At 53.6% G+C, this 24238-nt stretch overlaps 12 protein-coding genes across 12 annotated transcripts; 9 read left to right on the top strand and 3 right to left on the bottom strand.

Moving 5' to 3' along the window:
- Positions 1–177: 177 nt before the first annotated feature.
- On the bottom strand, positions 178–2970 carry BU26DRAFT_586333 (uncharacterized protein; the record flags this gene model as incomplete). Its single annotated transcript, XM_033834652.1, has 2 exons — positions 178–231; positions 265–2970. The coding sequence occupies 2 exons, from the start codon at positions 2968–2970 to the stop codon at positions 178–180; spliced, it is 2760 nt and encodes a 919-aa protein (XP_033676193.1).
- A 1774-nt stretch (positions 2971–4744) lies between these two features.
- Positions 4745–6011, top strand: BU26DRAFT_496619 (uncharacterized protein; the record flags this gene model as incomplete). The annotated part of the gene is made up of 4 exons (XM_033826258.1): positions 4745–4906; positions 4955–5053; positions 5102–5555; positions 5605–6011. The coding sequence occupies 4 exons, from the start codon at positions 4745–4747 to the stop codon at positions 6009–6011; spliced, it is 1122 nt and encodes a 373-aa protein (XP_033676192.1).
- A 486-nt stretch (positions 6012–6497) lies between these two features.
- On the top strand, positions 6498–7800 carry BU26DRAFT_525382 (uncharacterized protein). The gene is made up of 2 exons (XM_033830495.1): positions 6498–6789; positions 6889–7800. The coding sequence occupies exons 1-2, from the start codon at positions 6784–6786 to the stop codon at positions 7456–7458; spliced, it is 576 nt and encodes a 191-aa protein (XP_033676191.1). The 5' UTR covers positions 6498–6783; the 3' UTR covers positions 7459–7800.
- A 713-nt stretch (positions 7801–8513) lies between these two features.
- BU26DRAFT_525381 (cysteine proteinase) lies at positions 8514–9660 on the bottom strand. The gene has a single exon (XM_033830494.1). It carries the CDS (start codon positions 9504–9506, stop codon positions 8775–8777), a length of 732 nt encoding a protein of 243 aa, XP_033676190.1. The 5' UTR covers positions 9507–9660; the 3' UTR covers positions 8514–8774.
- Positions 9661–9850: 190 nt separating this feature from the next.
- Positions 9851–10812, top strand: BU26DRAFT_525380 (RmlC-like cupin). The gene is made up of 2 exons (XM_033830493.1): positions 9851–10229; positions 10308–10812. The coding sequence occupies exons 1-2, from the start codon at positions 10091–10093 to the stop codon at positions 10694–10696; spliced, it is 528 nt and encodes a 175-aa protein (XP_033676189.1). The 5' UTR covers positions 9851–10090; the 3' UTR covers positions 10697–10812.
- Positions 10813–10831: 19 nt separating this feature from the next.
- On the top strand, positions 10832–11327 carry BU26DRAFT_182597 (uncharacterized protein). The gene has a single exon (XM_033820401.1). The coding sequence runs from the start codon at positions 10966–10968 to the stop codon at positions 11254–11256; it is 291 nt and encodes a 96-aa protein (XP_033676188.1). The 5' UTR covers positions 10832–10965; the 3' UTR covers positions 11257–11327.
- Positions 11328–11467: 140 nt separating this feature from the next.
- Positions 11468–13516, top strand: BU26DRAFT_496612 (cytochrome P450; the record flags this gene model as incomplete). Its single annotated transcript, XM_033826257.1, has 5 exons — positions 11468–12092; positions 12143–12325; positions 12378–12718; positions 12767–13163; positions 13209–13516. The coding sequence occupies exons 1-5, from the start codon at positions 11699–11701 to the stop codon at positions 13514–13516; spliced, it is 1623 nt and encodes a 540-aa protein (XP_033676187.1). The 5' UTR covers positions 11468–11698.
- Positions 13517–13998: 482 nt separating this feature from the next.
- BU26DRAFT_441202 (kinase-like protein) lies at positions 13999–15279 on the top strand (the record flags this gene model as incomplete). The annotated part of the gene is made up of 1 exon (XM_033824444.1): positions 13999–15279. One exon carries the CDS (start codon positions 13999–14001, stop codon positions 15277–15279), a length of 1281 nt encoding a protein of 426 aa, XP_033676186.1.
- A 696-nt stretch (positions 15280–15975) lies between these two features.
- On the top strand, positions 15976–17981 carry BU26DRAFT_556309 (uncharacterized protein). The gene is made up of 2 exons (XM_033832372.1): positions 15976–16776; positions 16831–17981. The coding sequence occupies exons 1-2, from the start codon at positions 16113–16115 to the stop codon at positions 17790–17792; spliced, it is 1626 nt and encodes a 541-aa protein (XP_033676185.1). The 5' UTR covers positions 15976–16112; the 3' UTR covers positions 17793–17981.
- A 504-nt stretch (positions 17982–18485) lies between these two features.
- Positions 18486–18966, top strand: BU26DRAFT_572035 (uncharacterized protein; the record flags this gene model as incomplete). Its single annotated transcript, XM_033834203.1, has 2 exons — positions 18486–18527; positions 18595–18966. 2 exons carry the CDS (start codon positions 18486–18488, stop codon positions 18964–18966), a joined length of 414 nt encoding a protein of 137 aa, XP_033676184.1.
- Positions 18967–19602: 636 nt separating this feature from the next.
- Positions 19603–21293, bottom strand: BU26DRAFT_511628 (multidrug transporter; the record flags this gene model as incomplete). The annotated part of the gene is made up of 3 exons (XM_033827319.1): positions 19603–20482; positions 20537–20796; positions 20844–21293. The coding sequence occupies 3 exons, from the start codon at positions 21291–21293 to the stop codon at positions 19603–19605; spliced, it is 1590 nt and encodes a 529-aa protein (XP_033676183.1).
- Positions 21294–23374: 2081 nt separating this feature from the next.
- On the top strand, positions 23375–24107 carry BU26DRAFT_572033 (uncharacterized protein; the record flags this gene model as incomplete). Its single annotated transcript, XM_033834202.1, has 2 exons — positions 23375–23638; positions 23808–24107. The coding sequence occupies 2 exons, from the start codon at positions 23375–23377 to the stop codon at positions 24105–24107; spliced, it is 564 nt and encodes a 187-aa protein (XP_033676182.1).
- Between the last annotated feature and the right edge of the window lie 131 nt (positions 24108–24238).

Genomic DNA, 24238 nt, shown 5'->3' with positions numbered 1-24238 from the left:
ATATGTAACAATTTAGTTCGAGGCCTCTCTGGCCTCGTAGAGCGAGCTCAGCTCAGCTCTTCGTGTATGCTTTGAAACGCTTCAGAATAAGACAACAACAAAGATGCTCTTTGACATCAGCTAGTCAAAGCAAGGAACAAAGCCCGAGCATGAACTTGCCACAGTGCCAAGTGGGACTCAATTTTCTTTGTCCACCTTCATCATACGGTCTGATTGAAAGACGTTATCCGCCTAACAATAGTTGCACCGATCCTTCTTACGAACCCTATGGCTATCGCCCTTCACGCCAAGCACATCCACATCCTTCGACGCGCGCCGCTGGGAGCGGCGCAGGCTAGTACGCGGCGTAACGATGTCAGTGTCCGATGCTCGCTCCTCATAGCCATACATTTCGACGTCATTCGGCGGCGCCTCAGTATCATACGTCTGGCTTTTTGTGACGGGCTGCTGTGCAAACGACGCGCGCTTGCCGGCGCCAAAGGAGCTATTGCGTGAACCGGGAGTCCGCATAATACCCGTATTGTTGGTGAAAAGGCTGGAGTGGCGGCGATTGAGACCCTCGGCTTCGAAGAGCGCGTCAAGATCCACAGCTTCCAGATTCGGATCGGTGAATTTGCCGACGGAGCTGCGGCGGCGGGTGGGTGGTGGGAGGGCTGGAGGCGCGTAAGCCTCGCGGTGACCAGAGGGGTTGGGCGGCACGTAAGAGTTTGCGGGCTGGTAGCCTTCGGGGATCTGGCGAGATGCAGAGCGCGTGCGACGGGAGGTTTGCGGACCTTCAGGATCTTCGCGGTAGTTTGGTTGCCGTCGGCGTGAGGTTCGAGCGCTGCGCCGAGTAGGCGGTGTGTACGAGTGCTGACGTCGGCGGCGATCCCACTCGTCGCTGCTCTCATCATCGTCGACATTCCATGCCTCTGGCTGCTCGCGTGCCTTGCGAGTACGAGGACCCTTACGAGTTGAGGGGTCGAACTCCAACTGGGTTTTATGAATCAGCTCGGTCGCTTCCTCATTAAGCCTGTGGTCTTCATCATCCAGCTCCGCAATCTTGCGCTTCTTGCCCTTACCCTTACCCTTCGCCCGGGCCTGCCGCTGACGGAGAATTTCAGCGAAGAGAACTTCCAAGTTGCCGTGGTTGACAAGTAGATGGGTGGGTGTGTAACCGCGTTCCTCGAACTGACGGATCTGAGCGGGAGGCCGGGCGCGAGCCTTTTGATGGTGCATATGGTAGGTCAACGTGTCCTCATGCGGTTTTGGCTGGCCCCTATAATCATTATGGCGAGGGTAGTTTTCAAAGCCCTCGAGCTCTCGAAGCTGGCCGTCCTTAGCCCATTTGACAAAATCTTCAGCAATGCTGCATTCAGGGTGTCCGGCAAGCGTGGCAGCAAATTTACCCTTGGGCTCCCCGCTAAGCTGACGCATGTCGACGTCGACGTGTGCCTTCCGACAAATGTACTCGAAGTCTAGGAAGCGCTCCATGCAGTAGAGATGGACATATCCAGAGGCGGCAAGGTGGGGATCGTAGTTATTCTTCGATCCAAACGACCGTTCATCGAATGCGACGCGGTAGTGGCCATGAAGAATAGTGCCTGTCTGGTGAATTTGCGCTGGGCACTCTCGAAAGCGGCATTTGTTCCAGGAGGGGGTATTATACCGACGTGCAGAATCCGTAGGTCCAACTTGAATAAAGAGTTGCAGCTTGCGTTTGATGGGCCCTGTCGTGTCCTCGGGATACCTCAGAATGAAGTCCTTGATCTGATTGGCAGTCATGGTCTTGTCCTTGAGCTCACCATCCTCAGTATACCTGAACTCATAGCGACCGCTGCTCCAGTCGCCGAGCGGATGCGGTGTGTATGTGTACACTTTCGCCGGGTCGTAGTTATTGCACTTTGCGGTGCGGGTGGTCAAACCTTTGGTGGTATTGTTGGTTCGAATCCAATGCCTGTCTGGGTCAAGCTTCGGCTTCTCCCATTGAAAGCGATTATCGAAGACAGACTTGCGCTTCTGAACCTGATGTGTCTGCAAAGCGTTGTAACCATCTGCGTTTGCCGAATTGCCACGAGAACGGTCGGGATATGTGGAGTCGCTGTGCTCAGACAAGCTCGCATTGCTACGAGCCTTCTTGAGCGGGCGAGTTGACTCGTTCTCGTCAGCTTGGGACACCGAGCGACGGAGCTTATTTGACTCGAACGTGCTTGATGCGTTCTGTACGGGATCCTGTGCAGCTTCCTCCAGCTGCTGGTAGAGCCCATTGCCATAGTATGGCGCTTGTTGAGCACCCGGAAGTTGAGGGTCAGGAGGATCTGGATAATCGAAGTGTTGATCGTTGCCCACGTACCCGGCAAAATGATCCTGGAAAAGAGTTGGGTTGAATGGGGCTTCTGAACGGATCGTAGATCGACGTTTCCCATTCAGCGATGTTTGAGACTGGGGGCTCGGAGACTCAATTGCTGGAGTGCCATTCAAGTGCGCTGGAGGAGCGTTCTCAATTGCCTGAGGGCAAATATATGGTCCAGCTACCATCGGCGACTGTGCGTAATCCATCATGCCCAAGCCGTCCGTGGCTCCTGGCAGTGCAGACAAAGAATTCTGCAGAAGGTTAATCGACGCTACCCGAACAGGCGCAGTCTGGTTCCCCAGATCGAAGATATGATCAGGGTCAAGCTGATTGATTGGATAACCGCTCTGGCCAAATCCGTCTTGCGGATCGTGTGCAGCCCAATCCTGTTGCAGCCCATAGAGTTCATCAGCACCCTCGAAATTCTCGGGAATCCGCCAAAAGTCAGGACCCGAGAAGTCGATGTTAGTGCTGTCAAAGTCAAAAGACAGACCCTGGCACTGGTTAGAAGCGCTTGCTCGTCGAGAGCTACGTCGGCTTCCTTGAGGAAGGCCAACCACGGATCCGCCCCTAGAAGAGGTCTTGTTCGGGCGTCGTGCCTGCGACGCCGCTGAGTTATGTCGAGAGCTATTCGGCATCGTGAGTGACTCGCGAGGTTTGTGGGTCGTTTCCGGCATCAGCCACTCTTTGGACTTGTCGGGGCTAAGCTAGGTGTGTGTGTGATGAATGTTTTGGAGATCACAGAGAAAGGGGTTATAGGTCGTTGAGACACTATACGCAACGTACACAACGTCCATATATGTCAGGTTACAACGTCTTTGTGAACGCGAGTCATTGTGAATAATATACGCTGTATTTTTAGTACTAGACAAAGAGCGCCAGAGAACGTAACAATGCCATGACGAAAGAGAGAATGGGATTGTGGACTAAAACAAAGCACGGAAACAAGGGAAAGAGGCCTCGTTGCATCGATCATTGTTCGAAGGCGACTGCAAGAGGCGGCTTCGATAAGTGGCGCCTCATAGCGGGGCAAAAGCCGTGGACGATGAAGTGGCAGCGCGTATACCATACTTCTAAACTGTCATCTGTCAGCAGGCGAAGCTATGTGACGGAAGGACTACGAATAGACATGAAGTGGGTCAGAAGGTCTCCAAGCAATGCATCCACATAAAAGTCACATGACGTTCAGAACAGGTCTGTGAATTTGCATGTATTTCATCATGAAAGAGGGTGTGAGGAAAGAAGGAAGAGACGGCAAGACGTACTTGACACTTCCAGAGGGGCGCAATGGGTGAGATCGTCCTTCGTTCGAGTCCTCGCGCGTCGCAGCCAGAGATCGCCAGGATGTGGCCTTAATTCGTAAATGGCAAGCCAGCGTGGTTGTGTGCCTTATATCGCGGCAAGGCGAGAGGATTGAGTCGTGACGCTACCTTTGTGTGTGAAGTAGGTAATGTGAGGTTGGTGCGAGGAACCCAGACGAAAATTCGTACACCCCGGAAAAACTATGCTCCTATCGATAAGCACAGCCTTACCCCCTCTTCGGCACTTCGGAAATACCATCAAACGAAACCTCAGTCATCTAGGCACTCAGATTCGCGAAGCATCCGGGGTCTGGCTCTTGCAAAACACGTGCGAAACAGGGAAACCCCACGGTCCGGCTCCTCGCTAGGACTCTCGAAACACGCTGCTTCCTCGACGACGAGCTGAAATAGTTCATCGCCGAAACATGATCGCCTTCACGGCGTCACTAGCTGTCGGCGACAGCACTTCTTTGAGATGGCCTTCGAACAAGAGCTGGTCCCGGAGCGAGTGGTTCCGCGGACTTAGTTGTAGTCTACTTCGTCGTACTTGAGATCCCAAAGGTATTCCCGACGTCGGACCGGTATCATGACCATGAGAATGCTCCTCTCTCAAAAGTCGCAGTCTGGGGAAGCAGGCGTAGTTCGTCTTCAGGTAGGAGCCTTTTCTGACTCCATGAGACGACTTTCTCGCAACAGCACCTCCTTGGCTACCGTAGATATAACTACAGATCGAACATCTTATTCCCAGCTTCGAACGGCCCAGTACCAGGATCACGAGTTCGATGCGCAAAGATCCCGTCTTTTCCATCTAGCGCAAAACGGGAGTCTCGGACCATTTCCCCCGCCTCAGGTGTATCGTTAGACGTTAAACGTCTGGGCTGCTCAAACGGAACATTCCAATCCACCGGGCACGAAAAAAGCCAGTGCCCTACGCCGTGGCAGGCCCGATAAGGTTCAGGATTCTGTTATACACCATCCTCCAAGAATATCCGGGTGTCATGGATCCGATGTATAGTGTTTCTTGTCACAACTCTTATACCACAGTGCTTCTGCTTCAGCCAGCCGTCCTTCTTTATGTTGTCTGTTTCGAAGGACTTTCCGCACGCCTGCAATGGCCTATCCATCTGATACCGTAGTCTTAGGAAACGTTACCTTCTACCTTACAATCATCCTCCTTTTCCTATCATGGGTCACCGTTTCTTTGCGACTGTGGGTGAGATTGCGCATCACGAAGTCCCCAGGCTGGGATGATGCCACGATCGTGCTAGCATTGGTCCGTCAAACGTCACATATTTTGGCATCTTGGGCTGACATGTAGTAGGCACTCTTCACATGCTACTGTGCCTTCATCCTCGTCATCACTGTCGGCGCGCAAGCGGAACATCAGTTCACGGTACAGGAGATTCTACAGAATCTAATGGTAGGTCTGGGTGCCTTGCAAACCCGTCTGTCTACTTACCACAAACAGTTCGTACAACTCAGCGAAGTTTTCTACATCCTTACGACTACCGCCCTCAAGATCTCTTTGGGCCTGTTCTTTCTCCGGCTCTTGACAAAACCCTGGCAACGACGTCTATTCCACACCATATTAGCCGTCTCCGCCCTCTACGGCGTTTTCTACTTCTTCGCTACCATTTTCGTATGCGGCAATCCGGCGAAGCTTGCAGACAGCCTTTTGGGCTCCCGGCGCTGTGCCCCTACTGGATTCATCCTCGCTACAGGATATTTGTACGGGATTATCAATGTCGTCGCTGACTGGATCTTTACTCTTATCCCTATTCTCATCCTTATCGATAGTGATATGGACCGAAGCTCGAAGATCTCTGTTGGCCTTGTTATGGGCTTCGCTGCTATCGGATCCATCTCTAGCATCCTCCGCATGGTGTTCCTGAAGGGTTTACTCTTCCAGGCCAATGTGTCACGTACGTACTTCAGTCAGAGGTGGTTTACACTTGGCTAACCGCCGTATAGCCGACTCCATCAAAGCTACTATCTTCGCAACCGCAGAGCCGGGGACGGGTATCATCGCGGCCTCCGGCGCCATCCTACGCCCGCTCGTCCGCCAGATCAAAACCGACGTTCATGATAAAATCTCGAGGTACGGGTCGAGTAAGAGGTCGCGCTACGCTTCGACACATGACCCAAGCGATGCCGGTAACCGCGACAGCATAATTGCGTTGACAACGGTGGAGAGCTCGAACCCCCGCGTATCTCTAGCATCGAAGAAGCAGTCAGTTGATCTGGAGGATCCATGGGATGACATGGTCTCGGTGCAGCAAGCACAGATGGGACGAATGGTGACGATACGGGTTGCTGCAGGGGAATCAGTGATTGGACCCCCTGTACCTCCCAAAGACGGATGGAACCGTCCACGATGACGATTTGAAGTTACGTGAGTTACGCTTTTCATGTATATATGTATCACGATATAGCATTTGCTGGCGTACGGTACCAGAGGGATTGCATTGGATAGGTGTGCGTTCATTCTTCGTACTCAGGAAAGGACACTGGCTCGCCTGCCCATACTCCCCGAAGGCAATGGTGCCGCTTCAGCGATTCTATTTTAGACCTGAAACGGCCAATTGATTGCGCGAACTATTGTGCGACCGAAATGTCAGGCACCCTTGTCGTGGCCCCAGGAACGTTTCGAGCGAGTGGCTGTGCATGAGCCGGCTTCCTTCCTTCCTGCTTTTGTGCCTCTACGGGGGGATGAGGTGAAAGAATGTTTGCGACCTAAGAAATGCCCAGGTGCAGCTCGAGACACCTGCGATGGATCAGAATCAGAGCGATGATGCATGCGTAAGGTGCAGTTGAGTGGTGAGCGCCAAGCAGGGACGCCCCCAGCCACTCTTTCCGCACGCAGCCTTCGTCGTCACCCTGGGCACCCCCAGCCTCCGGATTCGTGGTCCAGGGCGGCCCACCGGCGCAAGGCACTATGACTGCGCCGCTGAGGTTTCAAGGGCCGCTGCAGACTGCAACTGCCTGCTTTATCTCCATGTCTCCTGCTGGCTAACTTTCGTCACTGACCTGCAGCTTTCACACCGCCCAGGCGCTTCGCCAAACAGCTTGCTTGCTTTCTTGCCGCAGCATCCGTCCGATAGACGCACCACACTCGTTTGATAGAATTTCGTAGAGCTTTGGGGGGAGACTATGGAGGTACGAGCAATACCTGTTACATTGGCACGCGTCTGCGAGCTTCAAGTTCTAGACGCTATCATTCTTCGCTGTGGACTGCCGCTAACTCCGGAGCTTTAGGCTACTATCGAAGAGCCCTACTGCGACTCGCCGTCATCTTCACGAAGCACTACGCCTACCCCCTCAAGCCGGGCCTCAACTGCAAAACCGCTTCCCTCGCTCCCGCACGCCTCTTCGTCACACCCTATAGATGCCTATCGCGATGACCCCTCCGATAGCGAAGATGAGGAACCCGTCATCGCATCACCCACACCACAGCGGCATCACCGCACATCAGACCTCACGAACCACCAACCTCACATATACTTCACGCCGTACACGGACGCCATCCCCGAAAGTGACGACGATGTCCCCCTCGCGCACCTATATCCGTATCCGGCGGATGCACCGCCTTCATACGCGGCTGCAGTAAGGCAGTCATTCCGCGATACGCTGATACAGCATATACCACACAATTCGGTGTCCACAGAGCCGGATGAGGAGCTGGGTGCTGATCGGGCGCAAGCGGATGATGTACGATTTACGGTAGAGCGGGTCGTCGCGGCGATTATTGTGAGCATGCTGCTGCTGATCATTGCTGCGCTGCTTGCGTTGGTGGCACTTGGATATTTCGTCAAGGACTCGTTTTGAGAACAGGCAGCAAGTGGTTGAGTTTGACGAGCAATGAAAGGCGGCCAGCGGAGCTTTGTTTACGGACTGCTTATGATACCTAGAGATGCATTGTATCGGAGTTTTGGATACAGGGCTTTGAGAGCCCTTTTTGCATATGCACATCAAGAATACATATCTGTCATGTTAGTTCTCTGTCTTCGAAGTCCTGGTGATTTGCTTTCCTTGAGCACTTGTGGCATAGCTTTGACCGCTAGTATCCTGTGGAAAGCCTATGTTCATGCTTTTCAAGCGCCACATTTGAGGATATTGTTGATGCCCCCGTTTTGATAGGCTATAGTCTCGACGTTCACGTCCGTCGCTGGAAGGATTTCGTACAGTACGGTCCATCTGAGTTTGTCGAATGCATAGCCCACATGTCCTGCGTAGCAAATATGGTCTCTTCCTTACCTCACAGTCTGAAAACGTAAACTTAAGTACTGTGAAGTGTTCCTAGGAACCATAGACGCCATACCATTCGTGATGCTTGAGGTATGACAGACAGCTCGTTTCCCCACCAATCACCGCCTCTACCAGCATATCAAAATCTCACTTGCCACGGCACACAAAGTGTTATCAAATTACCCCTCACCTCCCTCTTGATGACGTATACCGCCCACTCTACACTCAGTCCTCCAGCCCACCGTACGCTGCTTTCTTGTCCCATAATTAAATTTACCTTATATATATTTTTTGGTGAGCGACTCAGCCATCAAACTACTCAGAAATCTTCCTTGGTCTAGGTTCGTCCACCCATCAAGCCTACTTCTACCAAGCATTGCTAACCGTAAGCAGTGGTCATGATTTCCGCTTGTCATCTCGTCAGAGCTACAAGCGCGGGAGACCGGGGTTCGATTCCCCGAGGGAGAGACTCACCGCGATTACTTTTTTTGCAGATTTTTTTTATTGGGGCTTGCTTATGATTTTGTTATAGTTTACAGTAGGTGGGATCACTCGTAAAACAAAGAAACCTTGCAATGGGATGCAGTTGGGGTGCTTCTCGGTATATGGGACTTTATAATCGGGATTATATTATGCTCTCATACATGCCATACAATGCTGACCTGGTTCGTGCTATGATCCCGTATTTGATGTGTGATGTAACCACCACCACTTCTTCTTCTTCTTATCTGCTTCTACCCCGCCTGCGCGAAAGCCGATTGCTCGCATCCGTGTCATGGTCATTGGCTCCCGTACGATGCAGATGCATATCCTATAACAAGGCTCTTCTTCTGGAGGTACTCGGGGCATTTCACGCATATTTGCGCAGCTAGAGCAGCACGTATTCACCCTCCATTCTAGTCCATGCTCTCCGCAAGGGCAATAACAGAGAACCTCAGGTCACCGCCATGCTCGGATTCAATCCTGATCAGCCTGCCAATTCCCATCTCGAGGGCAGCTGGACTCAGCACATCTTCATCATCCTTCAGCAAGCCGCGATCCAACGGGCCCTTTCTGCCGCCTTCCAGCTCCCACAGGTGCCCGTCTTTACCCTTGACGAAGGCCACAAAATGCTGGCCCAGATGCTCTCCCTCTTCAGGAGTCGGAGCGGCGGTGTCACCAAGCTTCGCAGCTTCCGCATGAGCTTTTTCGAAAGCCTCAGAGTCCTCAAGCACTTTCGCGCGCTCCCACATCGTCTTGGGCAAGGCAGCATTCCTTATTTGATCCAGCGTCGAGCCAGACTGAACATGCTTTGATGCCTCGCCATTCAGCAGGCAGTGTACCAGACCAATGGAGCCGCATGCGTGCCCGATTGTCTGCTTGAACCATATCACCGGCTCTTCCTCGCCCTTCCGCTCATATTCTCCCTTGTCCTTGTCCTCGGCTGTACGAGCTTCGTCCCATGTAGGCGTCAGCGGAATGATGACTAGCAAGGCGAGCGCCGGACGAGGGATGACGGCGAGGAGGTCGGGATCGGTGAGCGAGTAAACGTCGTGGAAGGAGAAGGATCTGTCGAGGCCGAGGGAGTAGGCGAGGTGGTTCATCACCTGCGGGTTATTCTCCAGCATTGTAAAGAGCTTTTTTGTCATGATTTGGACGACGTTAGGTGTAGTTTAGAAGTGGTGGGACGGTAGTTGAGGGGGTTGGTAGGATTCGTGGTCCTAAATACACGTTCGAAGGTGAGTAAGTGATCACTGGGAAGGCGCCAGGCAGCAGCCGAAAGCGCGCTGTGGACCGTCGTAAGGCAGCTATCGATGCTTCCTGAAATTGAGGGTGAAAAGACGCACCGAGGGCTTCCCCGGTCTTTCCCCCGCACTAGGCCTGATTTGGACGCGGGGTATTCACTCAGAGACCGAACATTGCGCGCTCTAGACGTCTGTTTACGGAGCTTGCTCGCTCAGCACAAAGAAGTAATGCCTAGTCACTTCACACAGTACTTCTTTAATCTTACCAATTTACAATGCAGGGTCCCATCGGCTCGGGGCTTCCTCTTGGGCGAGCTCCGTTCTCGATGATCGGCTCTCCGCAGTAGCTCCCACAGTCAAATACCAGCTTACTTCTCTCCATTTCAGCTCAACTTAGATCATCCCCTTTCACTTTCTGCTACTTCTCTGTCCGCCTAATTGCCCATAAGCTTCTACTTCCACGTAATCACACTTCAAACGCCAGCAACATGGACGACGAAGCTAGGCAAGCTCTCGCTAGCATGGCGATGCCAAAAAGACCCATCAACTACGTCCCCGCAAAGTCAGGCGAGATCCTCAAGCTAGGTCACATCACATGTCGCATCATGGAAGATGGGTCAAGAACAGGCAAGTCCCCTAACGACCCTCATCTCTCTGGGGGCTCCACGAATCCCACCCGCGCGACACAGAGCTAACAAACTTAAGACAACCGCATCGGCAGCGCCGAATTCACCGTCCCAGCCGGAACCGCCGGGCCTCCAGCACACTGGCACGAAATGCACGACGAAACCTTCCTCGTAACGCAAGGAACAATACGCTTCCACGCGCCCAACGGCCAGATCGTAGACGCGAAAGAAGGAGATTACGTGACGGTCCCCATTCGCGCGCCGCACACTTTCTCCAATCCATTCGACGTCGAAGCCAAGTTCTTCAATACATACACGCCGGCGTTCTATATCGATTACTTCAGGATACTGGCGGAGGTGAGTAAGAGCGATGAGAAGATGAGCAAGGAGAAGAATCTGGAGGTCATGGCGCGGTTTGCGACGATGCCGGCGCAGCCTATGCTGGAGGAGATGGCGAAGGGGAAGTAGGGGACGAAAAATGTGGCTACAAACATATAGAATCGGAATTGAATGCTCCGTATCGTGTATCTGTCAACTTGCTTCGATTGAAAGCTTGTGCAGTGTTTTGAGGAGCATCATTGCCTCCATGGATGTTTCCACCCTCTATGGCGCAAAGCAATTTTAATCACCTAAGACAATTGAGGAGAGTGTTCTTAATATAGGGCAGCAGCGCGTAGGCGTTTCTTTTTCGACGAAACTGAAGGAACTGGAAGCCCACTGGCTGAAATGTTGCACGCATGGTGCGCCGAGAGAGGACGAAGCGATACTTCCTAACCTCAGCCTGGTTGCCTGTTACCTCCTCTTCACCATTTCTCGCCCTGTTTTGCGAACCCAAATGGAATACAGTACACAACATGAGCTCTCGGATGAGCAAGACCTATGTCAAACCCATGCTGTCTGAAGAGAGGGAAAGGCTCCCTCCTGCGAGTGAGGTCAAGAGAGTGCCACTTGAGAAGCGGTCTTGGAAGGTACTCCTTGCTTGTTCTTGTAGGGGCGTGGCTGGAAATCGGCGATCAAACAACACATAGTCTCGAATGAGTTCTCTCGTGTAGTGTAGGGCCTCTGAAGTAAGAGGTGGTTGATGTATCTGGTAAAGTTGTACTTCGTCCGCGAAGTGTTGGTCGGCGTCGCGGCTTGTGCACAGCCGGGAGTCCAAAATGGCCTTTCCCGGTTTGTAATAGCCCCAAGTACATCACCCGTCGCGTTTTCGAGCACATTTCCTTTCCATCTCAAGCAGGGCTTTGATTGCTGCCTTTTCCAAGTACGGCATCAGAGTACGAGCCGTGCAATGACGCGGCTTCGCGGCGTCGCGAGACACGGCCAGTCAATGTCGGTAGCCAAGGGAGCTGAATATTCCCCGCCATCTAGGCATATGCAACGCCGCATATAACTGCGGCGGGTGAGCTCTGCAATCCTCCACGGCCTCATCACTTTTCAGGCCCCCTTCATTGCAAGGCTTTGATTTCAAAGATGGAGAGTCGGGCTTACCTCTTATCGTTCGTCTCCGGGGTGTCCAGCGAAGTTTTGCTTTTCTCCAGAGGCGAATGGGATCGCTATGCGCCAACCATTCTGAAGAGCCTCACCCTCTCGGCTTTAGGAAGCTTCTGCCTCTTATGGAAGGGGCTTGGACTTTCTCTTATAGCGGCGCTCCGGGAGACGACGCTTTTGGGCGCAGTCTTCCTTCTGGGTCTTTTCAGTTCTATGGCCATCTACCGCCTGTTCTTCCACCCTCTGAGAGCGTTCCCCGGACCAGTTGCTGCTCGACTATCTGCACTCTGGGTGTTCAAAGAGAGTTGCCCAGACCTGAGGTTCTACGTCAAGCTTCGGCAGCTGCATAACCAGTATGGTGACTTTATACGTATCCGTAAGTCAAACACGATGTTCGCAAGCTGGACACTACTAAGCCTGCTTTAGGGCCTCGAGAGATCTCTATATGCAATCCTGACGCGGTCGTGGATATCCACGGTCCCCGAAACCATATTCGGAAAGGCGAATTCTATGATCAGCTAAGTCCCCATCGGAGCCTTCAGATGACACGCGATCCCGCATTCCACAGCCGGAAACGCCGTTATTGGGATAAAGCGTTCCAAACCAAGTGTAGGTGCTTTCATTTTCACGATCATATCTACTCGCTAACCGCCACCATCAGCGTTGCAAGAGTATATGCCCCGGCTAAGGAAACACTACGGGACCCTCTTGGACATCTTCACTCGTCATGCGGCGTCTGGAGAACCCATCGACATGAGCGATTCCTTCATGTACTTGGGCTTCGACCTGATATCTGAATTGACGTTCGGCGAGTCATTCGATATGCTGTCCACTGGAATACCGAATGAGATCATTGGGGAGTTCATCCAAGGCAAGAAGTTCGTAGGCTTCATGGTACTCAGCATGTGGCTCTTCTATCTCCTGAAGGCTCTGCCTCCTATACATGACCGCATCGAGTACTGGTTGATGTGGTACGAAAGGGCACTAGACAAGAGGAAAGCGGTTCGCCACCCACATTCATTCAAATTGCTGGAAGCCTGACTAGTTTAGATGGACTTGCAATCGCCGGATTTCTACACGCACATCTCGCAAGCGGAGAACTTCGAGCACGACCGTTCTCATGAGGCACAGCTAGCCATCGTGGCCGGATCTGATACGGTCGCTATCACCTTAACGAATGTTTGCTATTTGCTTTGCCGGTATCCGGAGTATCAAAAGAAACTGTTCGAGGAGGTCGGTGAACTACCAGACGAGGATGGGCTCATCGATGACCAGATTCTGGTGGGCAAGCCTTGCCTGCTGGGCATCATCAACGAAGCCTTGAGATTGTACCCACCGGTTCCCTCCGGCGTGCAGCGCTTGACTCCACCAGAAGGGGCCGTGATCGCTGGCCGCTACATTCCTGGGAACACGGTCGTAACTACACCAACGTATGCTCTGCAACGAGGTATGCTTCTCCCCTATCATCAAATCCACTCCTGCTGATAGCCAGCAGATAAACGCGCATTCGTCAAACCGGACGACTTCATACCCGAGCGGTGGTTCTCGCAACCAGAACTCATCCTGCGAAAAGACGCGTTCTTTCCATTCTCGTACGGAGCCTACAACTGTGCTGGTAAACCGATGGCCATGATGGAGCTTCGCATGTCCCTGGCCATGGTCATCAAACGATTCAGCCTCTCCTTCGCCCCCGGGAAAGAAGCGGAGTGTCAGCGATTCGTCGAAGATCAGGCCGACTGCTTTATCATGCATCTTCACCCGCTTCCTCTTATCCTGAAACGGAGAGCCGGAACCGAATGATGACAATTGGGCTCGTAGTGTCTTCGCAATATAGCTGCACAGCGCCTAGTGGCTGTGCACTCGCGACATCGGCGGTCTGTCACAATGCATGGTTACCTCCGTCTCCTCTTATTATTCAACATTGAATTACGATGTGGGCAGTGAAAGGAGATGCCCTTGTCTATGAATTACGTCCCTTTCCCTGAGCAAGGCCGTATAAATTTTCCTTACTGCACCATAGCTTTCCGCAGCCAACATCGCGCAATGCGCTCCGGTACACTGATTCCAACGGAGCTCCTCCCGCACTAGCATGACCGCCTATGGCAATGATGGGGCTCTTCAAATGGATCCGCCCCATTCGGACAGCAGCTCCAGGATCCAAGTCAATAAGGAGCCTGGAGTCCTTCGGTGAGTCTCCTCAAAGCCAACAAGTTCTTGAAGAGAGTGACCGGCATATCGGCAGTGACGGTTCCTCTGTCCATCCTCAGCACGGCAAGATTGACATGATCAAGCACAAAGGAAAGGCAGCGGGTCGCCGTATCTTGGCTCATTTCAATGGCTCTACGGGAAGGGACGTTTTACCCCAGTACGATGACTCTGTCGACCGATATCCTACCGTTCGCTATCTGGCAGAGGGCGGGAGCGGCAAAGTCCATCTTTGCGAAGATAGGAAGCAGGGCACACTCGTGGCGGTCAAGTCTATCCAGTACGATGACACGAGCATGCCGCATGAGGCGCAAATCATCCAGCAGCTGGGGCGCCATGCAAACATTGTGAAATGCTACGACGTCGCCGATCATCCTGCGGAGGAATTCTATAAACGGATTGTCTTTGAGTATTGCCCGCTAGGTGATCTCGCGGACTACATCGAACAATGCGACGGAGACGTACCCGAGTTATTCATATGGCATGCGTTCAACCAGATCACACAGGGCCTCCAGCATATCCATGCGACCGGCATTGTACATGGCGATCTCAAACTCGCCAATGTATTGCTTGCTTCACCTCCTCGCGGCGCGCTGTTTCCCACACTCAAAATTGCCGATTTTGGAGCTTCACTGGTCAAACCCCCTGCGCAGATTCCCCGAACACATCGAGGAACATGGGCGTACGCATCCCCTGAGGCCGAATTCTTGTTCGGCCCTGAGACCGATGTTTGGGCTCTCGGCTGCATCATCCACTACCTCGCCAACAAACGCTTGCCTTTCCACAGCATCGAGATGAACGACCTAGATTCCGTCGAGGCTTGGTTCGACAAAACCGGCAGGGCCATTCCCCCAGGAACACCATTTCGGAGGGACTATAAACACTTCTGCTACTGGCTAGCCGAGCACCCGGTCGTGATTACACGCGTGGATAAGTCTTCGAAGTGCTCCACGATGACGCGCACGAAGCTACTGAACTACTTCATGCATCGCGTCCTCGATACGGACTGGAAGACCCGCATCACGACAAATGAGCTACAACGCTTTATGACTGTTCTGGAACCTTTCGTGTTCAACGTCAAGGCGGCCGGTTACCATTCGGTACTGGAAAGCTTCGAGGAAGGCCTTGATGTAGGGGTGAATGAAGGTGCTACCTCGCGCATCATGGATTCGTACGTGGTTATGCAGATGTTCTGCGCGCTTGCGATTCTGGTTAGCAAGTGGAAGGATCCACATCTGCTCGGGTTCGGGAAAGATCTGTTGACGGTTATGAATACCGAGCACCATGCGCAGGCTTGTCGATGTCTGTGCGATGTGAAGCTGGATTTGCCGTGGCGGAGTCAACACGCCGATCCTTAGTATGTCCCTAGAGACAACAGGATGAGGTTTGAGTGTCTTGAAGGGTCTGGAGGCAAGCCGCCATGACCGCTCCTAGCAAGTTTACAGAGCGCGCAACACAGCTCACCGGCGTGGCTTTTCATTCAACGTAAGTGATTCCAGAACTATGTTCGGAAAGCACCTCCCCATATTCAACACAATAGGCACAATATTGGTACTATGCTTTTCACCCGCTTCGCTTCCTCTTCCTAAGCTCTATCCGATTACAGAATCCCTGCTTCATGTCTTTCACCGATTGTCCTTTTTGTCTGCTCTCACTGATAGTGGTATCATTCTTTCCTATTGTGCGCTTTCTAGCGGTGAAGCTTCGGAGCCCTTTACGACTAGCCACCTTTCGATAGCCTAGCTTATACTTCCCATACAAAACGTTCGAGCTCTCCCATTCTTCCATACCGTCGAGCAATCTTTTCTCATACCCTCTCCCCAAGCGCAGCGGTTCCTTTCCTGCGCTCGATCTCTACATATCTCCCCGCAGCAACGCCGCCTGGAGCGGACTCCCTACGTCTGCCTGCCCGACGGCTCACCGCACCTCGACCGCCTAGCTCAAACCCGAAGCAGGGCAATTCTTCCAACTCTTCTGCTTGATATCTCCGACCCATCGGCATCTTCACACAAGGCATTCGCCCCAACTGCTAATCTTAGGCGCCGGCGCCTTACCTGCACTTTATCACGCTCATATCTTCCTTCACCGACACTGTCCGAAGCCCGCATCTAGACGTTCGCCCAGACGCTGGCCCAGCAACCAAAGGTGGATACTCTTTCACTCGACCCTACCCCGCCATCCTCGACTAAAAATGTCCTCTCCCGCGAGAGCACCCTCTCTCTTGGGATCGACTGTACTTGCGCAACCTCATCTCGATACGATCGACTCCGGATATTCGTCTGAGCCAAGCGACGCAAAGCCTGTCATCGCGCCTGGTAGCACGATGGGTAAGATCAGCGTGAAGGAAACGCCTGCGAAAGAGCGCGGCCGGAGCGCGAATAGAGGCCGCACGGAGACACCGGCCACGGGCAAGCAAGCGACACCGCGAGCTACGCCTGTCCCCGATGGCCCTCGGAAGCAAAAGCCGGTTCTGGGTCGTCCGAACCTAAAGTTGAAGCTCCCCACGCCTGCTTCTACTCCCGCTACGGAGCCGACGGCCGATGCACCTGCAAGTCGCCTTACTACCAAGCCGCCCACCGCGACAAAGAAGGGTAGAGCTACTTCTCTGGCTGCGGAAGTTGGACCGGCGACTATCCTCACACTTACGGCGCCGACCGCGGCCACCGTGAATGCACCCACGGACAGCTTCACGACTGAAGCCCCAGCTACGAACAAGGCGAGTAGGAGGACCGCGGCGCGAAAGAAGGATGCGGACACTCTGTTTGGCTCCGAGTACGAGGCTCATATTCTTGAGGCGTTAAAGGGAGGAAAGGCCAACAAGGTAGATGACGAGGAATACATGCCCAGTTCCCCACGTAAGTCCCGGTCCCCTTACATTACTGATTACATCCGTCACTAACACAGAACAGCGACTCTTCTAGTAGCACCCGCAGGTAAACGCAATCCGGGCCAACCAGCGGAACAGGCCACTCCCGCTCGCGTCGTCCGTAGCGACTCCGCAGAATACGAGATCCCATCCTCCTCCACCATCTCCTCAGAACTTGCGCCGAAGCACGGGCGTGGCCACTTCCCTGCCAACATTGACCAGTCCATTTTCGACCTCGCCGACATTCTGCGCTCGCAGACGGAGATCCAAGTTGACCTGCCTAACCTGCAAAACGACGCGGACCCGGACATCGAAGAGCCGTGGACCGCCAAGCACCTTACGCACCTATATATCGTGTGCTACAGTCAATCCCTCTTTCACGCCTGCGACCTCATCGCCGATACCTGGATCCGCGCGTTCCAGCGCCTCAACACCTCCAAGGATGCGCGTCACCGCATCTGGCGCCCTAATAAGAGCGTCTACGTAGACAAGCAAGCCCCGCAGTGGTACCTCGACATCCAGGACCCAATCCTCGCGCTCGACGTCACCGACTTCGACATGTCGCTCATCAACTCGCTGTACTACTATACGCCCAAGAGCTGTGGCGCGCGGCTGCTCTGGGCGGACGCCATGGCGCTGTGCGGCGACAAGCTTGAGGACATGATGGAGCGGACGAAGGAGAAGGGGAAGGAGTGGCATAAGGATGCGGTCTGGGACATTATGTGCAGTGCGCTGCGCATGGGCCGGAGGAAGCTGACTATGAAGATTGAGGAGTGGACCGAGGGCGCGTGGTGCAAGCGGTATCACGTGCATGGGAAGCATGGGCTGAAGTGCTATCGCGCCATGGCCAAGGATCAGAGGGACGATCAGGTGCGGGTTGAGCGGCAGGCACGGAAGCGTGGGGCGGAGCAAATGGATGGCGAGGGTGGACAGGGTGAGGCGGCTAAGCGGGTCAAGTTCACGAATAGGGACGTGAGGGATGGACAAGACTCTGAGGAGGAGTGATAGGTTAGCCTATCTTATACTGGCGTTTGAGGAGGGCGTACCTGGTTCTCAAGGGTTTCTGGATACCCGGAGCATCGCTGGCTTATGGTGGCAAAGACGCTGGCTTCCCAGGCGGCAGACTGAACCGTAGCTTCTCTAGCAACGCTTCCTCTTTTGCCAGCATTTCCGCTTTCCAGAGGAGAGTCGGGGTACGGTAAGTCTACCGCATAGAGAATCTCAGCTCAACAAGTATCGACAGGCGTCCACTTGGCCACTGTGACACCTGCATCCATCACTCTACAAATACGTTTCATGCTACCAGAGCCAGCGACCTCATCACTAACCACCAACGGAAGAGTACGTACTCTGAATGACTTAAAGAACGGCAACCCACTTGATCACCTGCACAAAGTTCCTCCACCAAGACTTTCCATCTCACAATCTCCTTCGCCTCTCCGCACATGCGGCATACACAACCACCTGCGCATCATCAAAGACCATGTCAGAGACACGCCCGCACTCATTACGGCGGATGTTTTGCTCGCCAACCGCTTCTTTGAAATCCAGAACGCGCACTGTATTAAAAGGCCCCTTGCCGTCCTCAGTCCTCTTCCACACTCGAACAGTACCATTGTACGAAGCTAACACTATCATCCCTGCAGGGGATTCTGGGTCAGTTGCTGGTACCATCCGCACCGCACGTACGCCATTAGCATGTCCTTGGAGACAGAGTTCCTCCTCTCCATTTTGCAAATTGTAAATTCAGACGCCCCCATCGGAGCAAGCAGCTAGCACTTTGTCTTCGTCTCTCCCGATGAGCTAGAATTTCGAAGCCCCCGATGTTATACCTCCAAATCTCTTGCCGGAGCTGCCCAGACTCCAGATTGCACGACTTCAGCACCCGATCCCCAGACAAAGACACAGCGCGCCTGCCGTCCAGCGCCACCCGGACGGCGAGCACAGCACCCTCATGTCCCAGCAGCGCATGCCGCAAACGAAACGCCAATCGCCCATTCTTGAGCCCCGCTTTCCACACCTTGACGCTCTGATCCCGCGATGCCGTGACCAAGGACTCCCCGCGGAACGCTATGCCCAGCAGGGTGTCATGGTGCGCTTGCTCGAGCTGCTGGACCAAGGCGCCAGTATCAAGAACCCAGATGAGCAGAGCCCCCTTGGAGGCGCCGCTGAAGAATAAGCCGGCTTCCTCTGAGGCTTCGAGCGCGGTGACGGCGGTGCGGTGCTGCAGGAGCGGCGGGTAGATGAGATGACGGGTTCGCTTGGACTATACCTGCACGGAGTGGTCTTTGCCGCCGCTGATGAGGAAAGAAGGGGTAGAGGCTAGGGCGATGATGGTGGAGGTGTGGAGCGAGCTTGGGTCCTTTGATTTTGGGAGGTAGGCGATGTCAACCACCGCGTATTTATAAGATACACTAATCGGTGCTGACTAGGAGCTATGCAGAGTTGGATGTTGATGCGGCACAGAGGTGCGCTTGCGTTGCAATTGTTGCCACACACTGACTGTGGCGCAAGGTCTGGCTCTATCTCACAAATACGGCCCCTCTCCGCACTCCAAGAAGCCGCGTCAATCATCCTATGATTTCGAACGAACAGAGAGACGAGATGTGAGAATTTGTGGACACCCCTAGATCTACTTTAACCCCCATCTCTCAATCCTAACGCTAGAAACTTACTCTCGGACGCCTTTGACACGTATGGCGATTTAAAGCATGCTAGGATTCCGCGGCACTTGCTAACGTGTACCGCCACGGTTGATGACTGAGTTAAACGCCGTTCAAAAAGGTATATACTCATTACCCAACAGCTCCTCTACCTATGCGCCATCATACGCCGCCTCCCTCATAAAAGGACTCCTTTCCCGAATCCTCCTCCCATAGCTCTGCAACACAAGCGGCATAAAACTCAGCGCCAGCGCCACAAATCCCAACAAAGAGCTCGCCCACTGAAACCCCAGTGTCTGATACATGCTCTGCGTCGCGAGCGGCAAGAACGCCGCAAACAGATTCTCCAGGAAAGCTACGCCCGCTATAGCGCTGGCAGCGTACTTTGCGTAAGCGTCCATGATGTAGCCCGTGACGGCGGTAGTGGCGCAGAACATGCCGAAGCCGACGAAGGAGAGCGAGATGGTGGGTATGATCCAGTGCAGGTGGGGATAGGATGTCCATGCGAACCAGAAAAGTCCGGCTGATAGGCCGAGAAAGGAGGCCGGGATGCTGAGGTAGAGCCGTGCCTCTGGGATGGGGCGGCCGGGCGACTCGTGATTCTTCGCCGCCGAGTGGAAGTACAAACTATCCTGGCAAAGTGATAACAGCAGACCGACTAGCTCCCCTAAAACAACAGCGGACTGCACCATGCCGGTCCCGAAGAAAGACCAGTTGTAAAGCGAAGAATAAACCTGAGTAATGGACTGTGTGAACATAAACGCAGTGCCGACGCAGAACGCTGACCAGAGGCCGAAAGAGAGCACGACGGCCTCGGTGCAGAGCATGCGCGTGGGTCGAATGAGGGTCTCTTTGAGGATGTCGCTGATGAGTGTGTGCTCTTGCTCGGCTTTTGCGTAGACGGGGACGCCGGTTGCTTTGCGGATGCGACGAGCGCGCTGAGTGAGGATGACGTCTGGACGGACTTCGGGGAGGCCGAGGAAGAGCATGGGGATGAGTGTACAATAGAAGATTATCTGCACGAGAAAGATCCTGATCTTCATTAGCGATCATGTTTGGAGCGATGTCGGCTGGGATGGGACCTACCAGCGCCATGAAGTGTATTGGACTATTACGCTTCCCAGGACGGGGCCCATGCTTAGACCGGCTAAGAGGCCCCAGATATACAGAGATGTTCCAAAGCTCTTAGCCTTACCATCCCTCCACATGTCGCTGACGATGCCGCTGGTGATGTTTGCTAGGACTCCGGAACAACCACCAGTGATGATCCGCGTTACAATAAGTGTAGCAAAGTTGTTCGCTAGTGCCTGAGGGATAAGGAAGATGATTAAGAAAGCGTAGATGACCTACTCATCTGGTTAGCCCACGCATGGATGTAGAGGGAAAGACATACCAGGTAACTCCATCTTACTCCAAAGTTCTCCATGAGTGGAAGCCCCAGCATAGGAGCAGCAGCACCACCTATGGTCCAAGATAGGACAGGCCAATATGAATGTGGGAAGTCTTCGTCGCTGACATGGAAGCTTTCGTTGATCTGTTCTGCTGCACTCGTCATGGCCGTCCCGTTGATTTGAACCACGAAGGTCATGAAGCACGCCAGAACCGTCACCCTCCACTTCTTCGAGATCGGCCAATTGAAAGGGTTATGCGGGTCCTGTGGGCCAACCCAATCGACGTACTTATCTCCAACGGTCGAAGCTTCTTTCCGACCGAAGACGTTCGAGTATCGTAGGTCGGTGGAGTGAAGTTGTTCTTGTGAATGGCGATCAGTATCGCCAGCTTCTAGCTCCCACTGAGATGAGGCGAGCGAGGAAGGGCTCCAGTTGGAAAAGGGAGATGCCATAGCGAAGGTAGTGAATAACGCGAGCCAGGAAGTCCAGGCTTTGATCTCGTGTTGAAAGCAAATGTAGAAGCGCTCAGGGGGCTGTGCGAAAGGTGAGGGCGATCAACGAAAGTAGGGAAGAATGCCCTGAGGTGTTGAATGGAAAATCCTGAACAGTGGAAAGACGAGTGGGCTATGGGAACTATTTGAGTATGTTGGCCGGGCGTCACCAACGCAGCTCCATGCAAGACACCTGTATGAGTAGCATCAGACTCGTCTGTAAAGGGGGTCCTACGCCCCTGGTTGGAAGTATCGTCCCGTCTCTTCACACACGGATCAAATAGAAATGGGGAAGCTGCGATCCGAGACGCGATTGGGCTCGTGGATTAGGCGCAGCGGGAGACGACCCCGGTATCCAAAGCGATGGCGGGAAGAGCGGCTGGGAGTAAAAATGCAGATGTGATTGCGGGTGATCTCAAAGTTAATTGAAGGCTTGACTTTCGAAGGGCAAAGAAAAAGGATGCGGGCCGGAAGCAATGAAAAAGACCATTTAGATCCGCCTCCCCATGACGACCACCACCAGTTACCGTCATGGACAATGCTCTGTAAAAGCCATGGCGCCATGGAGGGTGACATCATCCGACAAAAAGTGCTAACGAGCGCTTGACTAAGAAAATACCATTCGTTGTTGGCGAAAGCCTCGGAATAACGTAAGAGAAAACTGGAGGCGACGATGTGGTTCCGAAAAGGAAGCTAACCGAATTCGGAGGTGGCGCCCTTCTCCATCTGTGCTCACCATTGATCGACGGTGATATGTCGCGCATTGTCGACGGGTGTCCCTGGCTGGTTGCGCTAGAGTGGGGAAGCTGGAGAATGCTTGATGCCGTAGCCCGATGTAGCGAGAATTTACATTTAGTGGTGCTGCTGCTTGAACGTGATTCGTCGACCGAGATGTGACAAATAGGCGCCCTCCTGAGGTTCAGGTACCAGACCCGGTGAAGGGGTCATCTGACTATACACAGTACTTGGGTAATTGGGTATCTGAGTCGACATAAAGCAGCGAGGTGGGAGTCGTAATTCGATGTCTCTCGTGACCTAGCTGTCGAATCACGCCGTAAAGGCTCTCAGCTCTCGTTTCGGCACCTCCTCATGACCCCCAGCCAAGTATAGCGCCCATAGCCTTTCAGAGCTTCGAACTTGATCGACCACTTTCCTACCAGATCGACCGGCCTTGTGGAGTGTCCCTCATACTGTAGGCCCCAAAACAGACGTGACAGCTGCAGCGCATTGCCATCTACACCGAGTACCTGCACCATCTCAATCTTGTCCATGCTCTTTAACTGCACTCTGGTCTTCCGCATCAAAAGCATACAATTCACTCTCCCAGTACTTGTCCTCCGGCGTCGCCTTAAACGTCAGAATGAGCAGGTCGAGATGCAGGCTTAGACAGCACGATGATATCGCGGCCGGGACCTCGTAGAGCTCTTCCGGGGTACGAGCGCACAATTTGACGCGTTTGATGAGCCGCTTTTCCATTGGACCGAGCTCCCTCCAAAAAAAAGAAGAAATGCGAGCGAAAGGAGCGAAACCGTAGCGTTGTATATGCGAGCGAGCGAAGCTTTCCGAGTACATCTGTTTACAGACACGCAGAAGAGCGAGCTAGTGTTACGGGTAGGTTGCAGCATTTGCAAGGACGATTTCGTATATCTGCAGCCGAAGCTCCAGTGGCAAATTCAACAGGGAGGGTTTTGCAGGAGAGGAAAGACGAAGAGCGCGGGCGCGGAGGCGAGCAGGGACATCTGAGGGTCGACTTGAGGGACCCATAGGCGGACAGTAGTTCGAGGGTTGAAGGACTTCCGAGCGAGGCTTGAGAGTTGAGCCGTCCGGGCGACGGTGCCGGAAAGAGGGGGCGTTTTGAGTTTTCGACTGCCGTGTCACTACGTCCGCGCTGTCATGGCCGGTGAGCAAAGAAGAGACTGGTCGTCCCTTGCTTCGAGGGAAATTTGGCGGCTGTAGCACGGTGGTACAGCCGACGCGCGCATACTTCATTTCATCCCGGGTCGTGACCTCGGGAGGTCCTTTAGCGCCTGGCATTGCAACGAATGCTCCTTCTCATCCGGGATCCTAAAGCCCTTCAGCACACGATACGACGGCCATGGACGCGACTAGCCCGCGCTCGCGATTGCAAGCTCACCTCCGTTCTCAAACCCTTCCAATCCAAAAACCACTGCAGATCCTCCATCTGCCCAGCTGCTTTTTGGGCCTTTCGGTTTAAATTCGTCTGCGAATATTCCGATTTGTGTTCTTCAGTCCACATCCCCGCGCTCAAGGCCAACGAAACCGATATCGACGGGCTCAAGTTCGACGTGAGATAGCGCTGCTCCTCGATTGCAGACAGGTCTATTCGGAAGGCTATCCTATCGCAGTCTCGACCGCTCTTTGCTTCCGCTCCCTTGTCCAGTTCCTCGACTTCTGGCGCCGGCCGAAACCAAAGCTGAGGGTCAAGATCCGAGATGTTGAGATTAACACGAGCAGGGGAGCGATACGTACGCGGCGCTATGCATACTACAGAAGAAGTTCGCCAGACCAGACGTTACATGCAAAAGTTTATGGCTGAAGACTTCGATGCTCATAATTGACGAGATGCTGAGACCGAGCAAGTGGAAGAGGCTTCAGAGCGTTGCACTGCCTGCGATCGAGAAGATGCTGAAGAAGATCGATAGAAACGACGAGATTTGCATTACCAATCTGGTGCAGGAGAACAAGGTCCACCTCTTGGAAATCTTGGAGGCCTTGCTGCTAACCGCTCGGAAGGGTTCTGTGGCTAAGGTGTGATTGTTTGGAGCTTCCGACGCCGAAGAGAATCCAAGGTAGAGCGGTGCCTAGTTTAGAAAGGCAAAGAGGTCGCCGTGATGAGATTTAGAAGGGAGGGTGCGCTGAAGGCGTAAGCTTGAGAACTTGCTCCG

The sequence above is a fragment of the Trematosphaeria pertusa genome (assembly GCF_010094035.1).
Source record: "Trematosphaeria pertusa strain CBS 122368 unplaced genomic scaffold BU26scaffold_25, whole genome shotgun sequence".
In the NCBI taxonomy this organism is placed as follows: Eukaryota; Fungi; Ascomycota; class Dothideomycetes; order Pleosporales; family Trematosphaeriaceae; genus Trematosphaeria; species Trematosphaeria pertusa.
Note: the sequence above shows the minus strand (reverse complement) of the source record. Positions and strands in the feature narration are given on the sequence as shown.